This window comes from Oryzias latipes, chromosome 12 (genome assembly GCF_002234675.1).
Source record: "Oryzias latipes chromosome 12, ASM223467v1".
Lineage (NCBI taxonomy): Eukaryota > Metazoa > Chordata > Actinopteri > Beloniformes > Adrianichthyidae > Oryzias > Oryzias latipes.
Genome location: NC_019870.2, coordinates 17,188,174 through 17,201,064, shown reverse-complemented (window position 1 = coordinate 17,201,064; position 12,891 = coordinate 17,188,174). Strand labels below are relative to the sequence as shown.

The 12,891-nt window shown below is 37.5% G+C and overlaps 1 protein-coding gene across 2 annotated transcripts in view; it reads right to left on the bottom strand.

Annotated features, from left to right (window-relative positions):
• Positions 1–12,891, bottom strand: part of sfswap (splicing factor SWAP) — a 62,056-nt gene that overhangs the window by 35,328 nt on the left and 13,837 nt on the right. For both annotated transcript variants that reach the window (XM_011481916.1, XM_020707781.1), the window contains exons 4-10: positions 11,001–11,077; positions 5,565–5,790; positions 5,328–5,428; positions 3,692–3,830; positions 1,210–1,477; positions 864–1,016; positions 685–778 (exon numbers count right to left, since the gene is read on the bottom strand). In XM_011481916.1, the coding sequence (XP_011480218.1) occupies positions 685–778; positions 864–1,016; positions 1,210–1,477; positions 3,692–3,830; positions 5,328–5,428; positions 5,565–5,790; positions 11,001–11,077 (1,058 nt within the window). The remainder of the gene's footprint in view (positions 1–684; positions 779–863; positions 1,017–1,209; positions 1,478–3,691; positions 3,831–5,327; positions 5,429–5,564; positions 5,791–11,000; positions 11,078–12,891) is intronic.

Below are 12,891 nucleotides of genomic sequence, written 5' to 3'. Positions count from 1 at the left end.
TCTGCTGGATGTCTTTTAGCCCACGTGAAGCTACTGATAGTATTCCATCATGATTTTATGTTTCTGGATCAAGATAACACTAGGAGAAAAAAAATGTTCATAAATCAAGAAAGAGATAACAGTAGATGGTTAAAAACAAAAAGGTTACTCTGAACATAATTAGGAGCACATTTTAAATTGAGATGTTCGGTGTTAATCCTCCAGAGTGCGCAGACACAGTTTTTACCCACCATCACGGTTAAATTCATTTTCTTATTTCCTATTTTGTTCTGCAGCATCTGGTTTTTTTGTAATGCATCATGTAGTTTACAACGATTGAATAAGATCACTGCAATTCTTTTTGTTGCTTTTAATGAGGGAAAAGTGAGACATTTTTCTGGCTGCTGCAGAACTAAGGACACGTCCGCTTTGCTACCATCCCTTAACATTATTCTTGAACTCAATCTTGCTGGTAAGAACCAAATTCATTACTCCATGACCGTTATTACATTTAATTTGAGGATTGCTGCGAGTCCTGTTCTTCAAAGCATCTCCACAAATCATTTTTTCAGATTAATATTCTAAGGGCAACGAGAGGTTCAGAGTCCTCCAAAAGGACCAAAGTGCAAAAACAGGAAAGTGAGGATCAGCTAGAGGGGATAAGGCACTGAGCATAAATTTGTATGGTTCTAAAGAACTCTATACCTCTGACAAGCCTCTTCCCTCCTTTTGCATGAAGTAATTCTTCTTATACTCATAATAGATGTTGTACTGATGCCAAGACTGCAGAAAGTCGAACCTGCAGGAGACAGAACGAGTGAATGTGCATGAGACTGAAGCGCACACAAGACATGGGTGGTTTACAGAAAGTCCCAAACACTTACCGGGGGTCGTTCTTGGCGCGAACACTGGCCTCAAACTTCACCCCATTCCTTGCCACATATTCAGCCAGCTTGTCGATGACGGGCTGGATGTCGGGTGGAGGAGGAACGATAGCCTGTGTCGCTGATGTGGAGACCGAGGGTTCAACTTTTGAGCTGTTTGAGAGGAAATATCATCAGTATTACTTTTTTGTTTCTTTATAATCACCTCTAACAAAAGCTGAGGTCAGCTGAACACAACTCATGTACGTTTTGAGATATTTGTTTTGAAATTTGAAAACTCAAAAGTACAGCAATAACCTATTTACAGATTCAGTCAGATGCAGGTAAAAGCCACAAAGACTCCTACCTGGTCTCTGATGCGTTGACAGGAGGCGTGGAGCTGGAGACTTGAGGAGGAGGAGCTGCCGCTGCAGCAGGAGCAGGAGCTGCCAATGTGACAGCTTCAGCGGGTGTGGGGGCAGTCCTTACCTGCTGCAAAGCTTCAGCAGAAGCAGGGGCTGCCATAGCAGCTGGGGGGATGCTACTATAGTATGAGGTGGCATCGACACCTGGGGGGGGAGGGGCAAAGCAGCACGACCCATCTGGTAGCATGTAGTAGCCATAGTACATTACAGCTGTGGTTCATGCAAAAAGAGACAAAAAAAACACAGAATAAGAATGCTTTTATTTCACATAAATCATTCAGTTATTGTAGTTATAAAAGTACTGTTTGTCAGACGCTGCATGCATGATTTAAATCTGTTTGAAAGATTGTGATGGTCTACTACAGAAAAAACAAAAATCTGACTTTTTAGCTTTTAGTTTTTCCGAATCAAAACATAATAAAATATATTTGCACTTCAGAAAGTCTTAAATCTCAAGAAATACAGGAGTAATATCCCCAAAAATCTTGGTTTTTGGAAATATAATAATAAAAATAATAATAATAATAAAGGCCTTTGCAGCTTCACCAATTTAAATTGGATGGTATTTTCACTTCCTAAACCTTCAAAAAAATCATTTAATTTCAACCTTCCAAACTGCCAAAATGTTAAATATCAAGCATGCAACCAGTAGACTTTAAATTCTGACATCGAGTTGGACTCTTGAGGTGCATTTCATGGAAAATTGAAACCTGTCCCAATCTTTTTTCCCCCCTGTGAAACGACAAAGTAGCACAAATACATTTGGAAATGGCCTTTACAACTGTTCTCAGGTGGATGGGCAACAACGTTTGGCTTCCTGAGCTCATTAATGATATGGCTCCTCTTGTACATTAGGCTGATAACAAACGGAACATGGCAGACAACCACCCTGCCAAAGGCCTTTTTATAGCGGTATTAAAAATCAAACAATGATCAGTTAATCAGGCGGATTTCATTTACAGTGTCTGGCTGCTGCAGAACGTCCTAGTATAATTTTATGGTCACACCTTATTTATGTGTCAATATATTTTAACTGGACTGTTTCTGTTCAGCTCTTTTCTCTTCACGACCTTTTAAAAAGGACTTTCTCAAAAACTCATGAAGTCCCTTTTGTTTTTTTCAAATTATTGTACCGCTATAATTTTTAGATATGTTTCCCACCTTAAAGACCCACTCTGAGGAAAATTGTGTTTTTAACATTTTCTAAATGTCCTCCTGATAATGATATTTATTTAGAAAATTAAGCGTAATTTTTGCATTTTTTTCTTCAAATTTTTGTGGTCCGAGCCAACAGTCCAGCCCAAAACTCAGAGGCAAATTTCTAATGAATTACTGCTGCTATGGCAGATACAATGTCCTAGAAAACAATACAAGTTAGTTCTTTTGTGGCTAAAAACTGTATCATCTTTATTAAACAACTACTGGGAACACTTTGACTATAAGCAAAACCCTAAAATCTCTATTTGCAATATTATTGGATGCAGTCATGTCAAAGGAAGTTTCTATATAATTAACATTTTATGGAAACACCACAAAACAGGAGTTAAACCAGAAACTCTCTAATTGATGAATGCTTATCCACTTCATCCATAACACTCAGCACATTTTTGATAAATGTAGTCACACACAAAAAAAGAAACAATTCTGTTTACTTTCAACTCTTACATAATTGAACTGTAATTAGTTACTTACCTCTAGGACAGCATTGTGCTAATCCTGTGCATTCTAGGCTAATTTCATGTATTAAAGGGCTAAAAAACACACATCTTCTGCTATGATTAACATTTTACTTGAAGTTTTTCAATAATTGTTTTAGAACCTTGAAGAAAGCCTAATATTCTTTCCTGTAAATCCACATGATTTAATATGCGCATTCATAAATGGTTGTGAACATGTGTATTGGGTCCTGTAATCCTTCCAGCTATCTCAGCTGAGGTCACAGTAAACCCTCAAATTTCTGCTATAATCTGTGACCAGAATTCATAAAAGTCACCTATAGACCTTAAATAATAATAAAAAAAATGTTAACAGCAGCATTTTCAAGTAAATGTAAGGGTAGCTTTCTAAATGCTTGCTTTATTCGCCTGCATTAAAAGATTGTTATTCAGACATTTTGGGCTCTGCGTGGTCTGACTGAACTAGAAAAAGTAAGATCTTCTGTCTACTTAAGTCTAACCCAATACAGAGCCCAGCTTCAGGGCAAGATATGTGTGAGCTGATTCAGGTCAAGTACTGCTGCTCTCAGGAGATCTACCCTGTCATGGAATATAAGAAACCTAATACTAGGTTAGAAACTAAGAGTTCTGTTGTAAACCAAATGGTCGTAAGAATAACTTTAAAGAGTAGCTCACTGCAAAGTTGTTGTACAGTTATCTGTAATGCTCTGCCCTTTCTCTGTTAGATAAAAACAAAGGGTATGCTCACGCTCAGCAGAATACTGGATGGGTGTGCTGGTTGGAGCCTCCTCTGGTTTGGTTTCCACAGGGGCCACCCCGTTTCTTTCCTGCTGAGCTTTCCGAACGAGTGCAGCCAGCGGATGATCAGGGTCCATTACCTTGAGAGGCTGCAAAAAAATAATTAGACCTTTCAAGTTGAGTCCGATTGTCCTCCATTTAAATCATAAACACAGGAAAAGATTTTCTCAGAGGATTATGTACAAAACAGAGATCACAAAGACACACTGTGCACCGCACATCCAAAATAAATGTGTTAGTGTGATTTAAAGTAGGGACAACTTTTGATACAATACTGACATTGCAGCATTTAGTCTGGGTACACTATCTGTCGATACCAGTATCCGTTCAATCCTATTTTAGGATAAATCAGACTTTTATCTACTTTGAAGTGGGAATTGGTGAGAGGCTTCATGAAGTACTATTACTAAGACTGACAACAACAGTCAGCAACAGTAAGTATTAACCTTTTGAACCCGAAACATAGGAACATATAACACATAGATACAATATTAACAAATTAAAAGATCCAAAAAAATAATTGAAATAACTTCAACAAAGCAATATTATCAAGTAAGTACAGCTGAGGAGGGGAGAAACAACTCTCTGTCCATCCATGTAGTTTCTTTTTTAGACTTAAAAATCCAGACAGTAAATAATGGTCTGAGGTCCAGATATCAGTGGCTAAGCTAACAAACAGCATTTGTTATATCCACGTGTGCAGCACTTTATTTTTGGACATTTCTGTCCTGTTGATATTTGTCCCACATTGCAGGTTTTTGGGACAGTGTTGGTTGTTATAAGAATAAAGAGGATTGTTTTTCATCTTGGTAGTCTTGAAAAAGTCAACATATACTTTCTTATGATGATGTATTAAATGTTCTGTTTTAACTAACCTGCTTTGCACTTTTTTGGACTTAAATGAAAAGATTAAACTGCCACACCGCCGAATTTGCAATTTCACTCTAGTGAAGCTTTCCCACTGCATTCTATTATGCCTATGTGAGCGATGGTACTAAATATATATGCCGGAGAGAATATATATGCTTAATTTATAAGCTTCAGAGAGGAAATGGACTACTTTTCTGAGATTTTTAATGCAGTTTGATAAAATCTGACCCGTTTTTGTATTAATATCAGGTTGGGACACCCCTAACTTAAAATCACAGGAGTCAGAAACCTAAATCATAATACAGTTTAGGCGTCTTTATGGTTTGTAATTTTAAAAGACTCGCTCCAATCATATTTTGAGCCATTTAAAAAGTGGGACAGTTAGTGCTGAGCAACCCGCACAGGTTATATACGTTTTTCAAACTGCATTTTTGTGTCTGTTCCAGATTCAAAACTATTTGAGTAAATATGTTTCAATTTATTCTTAATAAATGTCCTCAAGAACATGTTAAAAACACCAAAAACAAGATTTTCATCGGAATGGGTCTTAAAAAATTATACTCATAAAGATGAAAATAGAAAAGATGCAGTTTAACATCACCAGAAGATAAGCACAGAATCTTTGTTGCATCTGGAAATTAAATTCCAAGTAGAGAAGAAACTTTTAGCAGGAAAGCCTTATAACAGGAAATGAAAAGTTTATTTATCAACATTACCCTAGTCAGCTCCTCCAGGCGGGAGCACCTTTTGGGGGCAAAAAGGCTGGGATGGAGGTAGTTGCCATCACAATCATCATCGGAATCATCAGAATTTGACTCTAGTTTAAAAAAAAAGAAAGAAAATAAATGACGACAAGAACATGTTAATAATATGTGTCAAGGAATATTTTCAATGAATACCAAAGCGGAAAATGTCAGAAAGCTATGTACACAGTGGATGCTTCTAGAACTTACCTTGTGACTGTTCCTGCTTCCCAGTAGAGGCCACTTTGTATTTGCCGTCTTTCATGGCCTTCAGAATGTGCTTGTAATACGGGTTCAGGTAGTGGTCGAAGCGCAGGAAGTCAAATTGGGAATTACCAGCCTGCTTTGCTTTTAGCACGATCTCAAACTGAGCTCCCTGTTGACACACAAAGTTGGCTGTCCTCTCAATGATGTTGTGGGTCTTCACGGTTGCCGGCTAGAAAATAAATGAATAAAAAAAATTTAAAAAACGAGAAACAGGAACACTAGTCTTAAAGCAAACGACCACTAAGATACAAAAAAACCTGTGATTAACCGAAGGACGACCATTTAGGGTTTAGACATTTCCATGCTAAGAGCCCTTTACTGTGATAAAATTATTTCTGAGAAAGTGGAAATCAGCAGAACAAGACACATCCCATTAGTAATTATTGCAACCCTTAAGCCCTTTGAGTGATTCATCCTCATCAGTAGTCTGTAAAGAGCAAAGAGTGGCAAACCCCAAAACACTGTCGATGCCTCATCAAAATGAAAGCCATTTGTCATCAGTCCTGCTAAATTATTCCATTGTCCAACGAAGAGACAACTTCTTTACCTTTCGGCCGTTCTCTTAGTAAGTTGACAGTGAATAATCTGCATCTGTGTGTGCATACCCTCAGCGATTTTCTCGTTTACGTCAACCACCCTCATGTCCACGAACCTCTTGTTTGGCAGCTCCAACCTCAGCATCCTTTACCAATATTATATATGTTCCTCCTTTCAATATTTCTAAACCAGGAGCCGGCAAGCCAGGGCAGGCGTGCCACAGTTGGCATGCGGAGAGCAGACAGTGGCAGTCTGTTGTCTGTTTGTAGTATTATTTCTGATTTGAAATAAAGTAAGGGTTTGGGTGACAATCTCCTCAAACAATGAGCTTTTTTTCCTCCATGGGGTCATATGGAAAGGATCCAATCACGCTGCGCTGTTACTTTGACCCAGCCCACCAATAGATAAAAACCAAACCCAAAACAATGTTTGCCAAGGGGGAAATGAAAACGCTGTGAAATAAGTGCATCTGTGGATGGACCGTGTACGTCAGTGGGGAAAAGCACGAAGCTTAAAAGTTAATCTTACAGCTAATCGCCATTCCATTTAATGAGGATGAACAAAATAATAATGTTCAATTTAGGAAAATTTATATTACTATAATTAGCATACTAAGGAAAAAGGAAAAACCTCTAATTTTACATGCAACAAAAGCACTATCACAGAATGAACTTACATTAAGTTACTTAGGCTGTCTCATAATGTACCAAAAGATAAATAAGCTAAAATACACTTTTTTGTCATCTTAATGGTGAAGTTCTTAGAAATGTTGATGGTATTTTGTTTTGACATATCCAATTCTATTGCAGTAGGTATGACATACCACAAACGTAGTACTTTTTGTTTCAAATATAGATGCAACTTTGCACAATGTTTCTTTGTGCAATATTGTAATAAAAACATTTTTTTGAGTTACTGCCAAAATATGTTTAAAAAGATATTTGACCTGCTGTTGGTGAATTTAAAAACATTTCTGATAAAATGGAAATGTTTCTTTGTATTATAGTTCACATTATGGTTGATGCTGGCACAGTAGCTACGGACAAAATTTCCAACTGGTACTTCATGACATAAACATTGCTGGCCCCTGGTCTAAACCATCTCAATCTGCTTCCCAGGATTAATCTCCAAAACATTCAACATGAGCTGGCCCTCTGATGGATTCCTGATTCTATTTATCCTCTATACCTACATTATAAAGCTGGACAATGCTCTGCTGGTGCTTCAATTTAAAGTTCACAGTAAAAATATTTTCATTGTCCAAGATAACACGAGTAATCTGGAATTTATTGGCTTTACATAGCATGTTTTTTTTAACATGACTACTAAAATCGAACCCTACCTCTCCCAACAGGTTTCCTTTTTTTTGTCCAGAAAAGCTCATGGGTAATCAGAAAAGCTCATGGGTATTGCACTTAATCTAACGATAATTTATGACTAATGAGGATGGTCGAGTTTAGTGTAAGAATAAAACCAAATTGGGTATGGTTGGACTTATGGGTTGATAATGACAAATGTCCTATTAAGAATTTAAGTAGACAAGATTGATGATTTTAAAATCAAGTAATGATTGATTGATAAAGACGTCTGCAGCGTTAAGACTCTATCCACTGGTTGACCTATCATGTATCTAGGTAGTTTGAGAGCTATCCCCTACATTGATTTTTCTCTACAATAACTGCACAGCCAGACCTGAAGAGACAGCAGTACACATAATAAAAAAGTGACTATCTTGAAATCTGTTACAACCAGAGCAAACAATGTTCATCAATGGAGCACAAGTAAAAAGAGGTGAACAGTTTATGTATCTAGAAAGCCCTACTACCGATAACCTGTTCCTGTAGCCATACATCTGTATCTTGGACAAAACACCTCACACCTTTATTCGAGCATTTTTATGAGCTTTCAGATCTTAATGTCTAGTTTTAGTAAGCTCCTAAAGAAGAGAAACAGAAGGCATCCTCACTGGCGACGTGACAAACTGGCATGGATGTGCACGTCTCACTTGCTTCTCCAGCAGATGATTAAAACTGTCCAGAGAATCGCTGATGTATTTGGCTCCTAAAAATCATTGCGCATGTTAGTGCTCTTGCATATTAGGCTAATAAACATTTGACTGCTCCAGTCTATCATAGTGCCAAAACCACAGCTTTTAGAGGAGCGACTGAGATTAACTGCATTCAGGTACATCGAGTTTTCAGTATGATGTATTTATAAGTAATTACCTGTGGTTGAAAAAGAGCAAACCTACTTCTGCTTTAATGTCTATTAAGCCTTACAGATGTTAGAGGGAAGTTTCTACAGGATTCAGAGGTCTTTACAGGCAAATCTCAACATTCTTATGTTAATTATTATTATTATTATTTCTCAATTTTTTTTATTTTTAACACATATTGAAACACTTTTTATGGAGTTTTATGTATTATTCATTATTTTATTAGTAAGTTGTTTACTTTTTTTAAAGTATGAATGTTGCACTGACCAGAAGGCACTTTTAATTTCATTGTATGCATGACAATGACAAATAAAGATCAATTGATCTATTATAGTATAATACAATACTAATCAAACTCATGGTTTAAAACTACCTTAAATGCTGCATGTGTGAGTCTTGTGCCTGTTACAACTGCACTAAGAAAGTTGAAGAAATATCCTCCTCATAGGTAGATAATGCCGCAATAAACAATTTTCCAAGAATGAAATCAATACATTTGGAAAATCTTTAAAAATGGCGTATACTTATATAGCGCCTTTCTTCCTACAAGGACAAAGCGCTTTACAGTCACAGACCCATTCACCCAGTCACACACACATTCACACACACAGTCACACACTGGTGGTCGCTCCGCTGCCAAACACAGGCGCCCGCCTACCACCAGAGGCAAGGTGGGGTTCAGTGTCTTGCCCAAGGACACTTTGACTCATGGGCGTGCAAGGCGGGAATCGAACCTGCAACCTTACGATCATGGGACGACCGCCCTACCGCTGCACCACTCCCTGAAGACACCAACTGTCTTCAGGGAGAATCATGAAATCTGGTCTTACTTGAAACGCTCTGCCACTTATGCAGGTAGCTTCATCTGTCTTCAAAAATGTATCAGTACGATTGCAAATCCACTTTTACACCTTTGCTTTTTTCTGTACAAGAATTTTGTTGTTTTTTGTTTTAATCCTAAAATCTATGTCCTTTACTACTGTTATAAGTTTAAGTGGCAAATTGTTCTGTTGTGATATTGACATACTGAATAGTGTAATATTGAAATTTTCTGGAGCAACAGTGACAACCAAGGACACACTGCAAGACTGTAAGGCAATCTAAAGACAAAGGACGATTGGCAACGTGGGATGAGGAGGGTTTACATCCCAAACCACTTTTTCAAGAGTAAGAACACAAAATTTGCTACAAAATCCACTTAAGGTTCGCCTGAATGAGGGTACATGTTGTGAAACCCGAAACAACCCATGGCTCCAAGAGACAATACTGATGATGTATCCAAGGTAGTAGACCAGTAGATTTAGCTCCATTGGTGGCGTGTAGGCCTGGCGCATGGAAAACTAGGGTTCGTTTCCCAGGGGGTACAATAAGCTTCTTCTTGGGCAAGGCCCATTCACACTACTGTCTAACTGTGTAGCCACAAAGGGGTCCAATCTGGGTTTCCCTGTGCTGGTCTCGAGACCGAATAAAAATACAGGCTTGTGTCAAGAAAGGCAGCCGGCGTAAAAATCTCTGCCTAACCAAATGAGGTAGGTACTCTTTGAAGGCTCACTGGGGCGATTCCTGACAGGGTTTGCCGAAAGGTTAACAATACCCTAAAAGCAAATATATTGATCGATATATTGCAATTCTAGAGCTTTAGGCCACATTTGACTACCGTCTAACACATACACTGGTATTTAGCATAAAACATACATATGCTGTGATACCTAATGTAGACAAAAAAAAGAAAAATGTGTTTTAAATTTAGGAAAATGAACAAATCAATCCAACTGCTTGGCAGATGTATAACTTTATACAATCATTTCAATGCATTTTTGCATTTTTTTTTTTGTTACCCAGCTGTTTTTCTTTTTTTATTTAACCTTTATTAAACCAGGAAAGTCCCATTGAGATTAAAAACCTCTTTACAAGGGGGTCCTGTTTGTTTGTACAACAGGATACTTGCAAAACAGAAGAAAGCAGTGTATTACTTTAAGAAGTGTATGCGTCTTGTCAGCATTTGCAGAAAGATGCTGAATGTTTTCCACAAGTCTGTGATGAAGAGGCTCTTTTAACACGCCGTCATTTAATAGGGGAGCAGCACTGAAGCCACACATTCAGTTTCAGAGAGCTTTTTGCTGAGGACTGCCCTGGAACTACAGAGCTGACTGTGCAAGTCTTTGAGCAGTTGACCTTTGTTTTAAGTGACAAAGTATTACAGATAATTTTGCACAAAGTATTGATAAAACGACAGAGGATCTTCAGTTTGAGTGTTTTCTTTGCCCCACAGCCACAAACACTGGGATAGAAGGTCGTTCTCATCTACAGAAACAATATGAAACAATTTTTACTTTATGGACAGACACTTTGCACTCCAACAGAATAATTTCTCCTTGAGGATCAATAAGATACTTTAAAATGTTGGTACTATTTCTTTTTAACAGTTTTTATGACTATATCAGAGTGAACACAAGTATCTTAAGCTTCTTTATAAATTCCCTTTATTTTCTGTGATTGCAACACTAAAATTGAAAATAATGTGACAGCCTGAATACTGTGTTCGGTTACACCTCAAGTTTAAAGATTTAGGAACATTTGCACAAAATAAAACTATGTCTACGCGTGCAAGCAACTGTTTGACTCACCAGCTCGACGTCTGGAGGGATATCAAGTCCTGGGGGAGCAACAAATGGTTCTTCACTCTCTGCAGGCTCTGCCTCTTCTGTGTGTATGAAAAGACATCAAAACAGAAACAATGTTTAATAGTGAAATGAATCACAGTGAAGCATCTGACACAAAACTGTTTACAACACAAAAAGTTCCAAAACTATAAAAAAATAAAATAAAAGAAGAAGAAGAAATATGTCCCCGTTGTTTGTCTGCATATGTGCGTGAGGACTGTAGTTGTGTTGATTACATGTTGACATAAATGTATGTCAAGGGTTTTGGAGCCAACAGGTATGTTTGTGACAATTGAGTATTTGTGGACAGGCCCCGCCCCTTTTGACTAACATTTATACCAGACAGTCATGATGATAATCCTCCAGCATCTTGTTGCTTAATGATTGTAGCCCCAAAGCACCTCTGTAATCCTCCTACAGACTTCCGTAACTCCCCTTTTTGCCCCTTTCTTCTGTGCCCTTACCCCCCGTCTCCAACATCCTTCCCTTCCTTCCTCTTCTTTTCCATCCGGTCCAACAAAAATTAATAAATTAATTTAGGAAGGAAACAAATATTATCAACATAAATAACATTTAGCCTAAATTACAAAAGGGGTTTATACAAATATAAACCTTCTGTGTCAGAAGATCCAGAACCCCTTGTTGTAACAGTAAAATATGTCCAACAGAAGAGACCTTCAGCTCCTATGTGTCTGCTCAGGGGTTGGACAGGACAAGTTAAAAAAAGTTAAATAAAATAGGTCCCCGTTTTATTATTCTGTCTTCTGCATTAATGCATTACAGAGAAATACCACTTTAGCCTTTTATCTTGGTGATAACACAGAGGTCAGGTAGAAACAAGATTGAAATGCTAATAGAGCACTACAGCCAATTCATTCTCTTTTACAACCAAGCAGAACGAAAAGAAACGACAAACTCTGCCCCTCTGCAAAGCCTTAGGAACTGATTGAAACAAATATATGGAACTTCCATACATAGAGCCAATAAACAGAAATGCATTTTATTTGTTATTGCATAGCATCTTAATAGAAATTTAGGACAAAAAAAATAATCTTGGCTGCAATGGTGTGTATAGCTATGACAAAAGGGAAAAAAGAAAAGGTTGAATAAATAATTATCCTGATGTGAATATTTGGGATTGGAAAAAATATATATATATGTTTTGGCATTTAAACTGTTGCTGGCCAAGTATGCTGTAAATAAAATCACACTATACAAGACAAAACATAATAAAGACCTGCAACTGTTACACAGGTAAAAAATGGAAATTTGGGCAGATTTCAGAATTGGTCCTTTTAGAACGCGCCAAAAATAGGATTTCTCCAAATAACAATCAGGCTTATGTGACTTTGACAGAAGAAGAGGAAAACATTATTTTAATCTTTTGAGACTGTATTTAAAGGTACAAAATAGGACTGTACAATGGGGCAATTTTACTTGATTTAACAGCACAGAGAAGCATTTATAAGGAGAAATTTGTTTACGTTTTGAAAAACAAAAAAAGGAAGATAAAAAAAAGAACAGAGGAAAAACTTGCTGTCAAACGTCTTTTTAAAGGAAAGAAGAATTGATTTTAGCGCTAAATTGGGCCAGGATTAAGATTAAGCTTTAATTCGGGTATGAGCATGTTTTTCTTTCAGAATAAAGTGATGGAGAAAGCAATAAAGACCAATGTGCTGCATATGATATTTGTGGAGAGCCTGAGGGGAGGGGATTTTTTAGTGTGACGGTTCTTGCATATATAGACAGACAGATTTATGCCTTGCAGACAGACATCAACAGAAGCAGCATCCTCACACCTGGGAGTGCACAGATGCTCGCTTAGGTAGGACACAAGGGCAACAAAAATGTCACA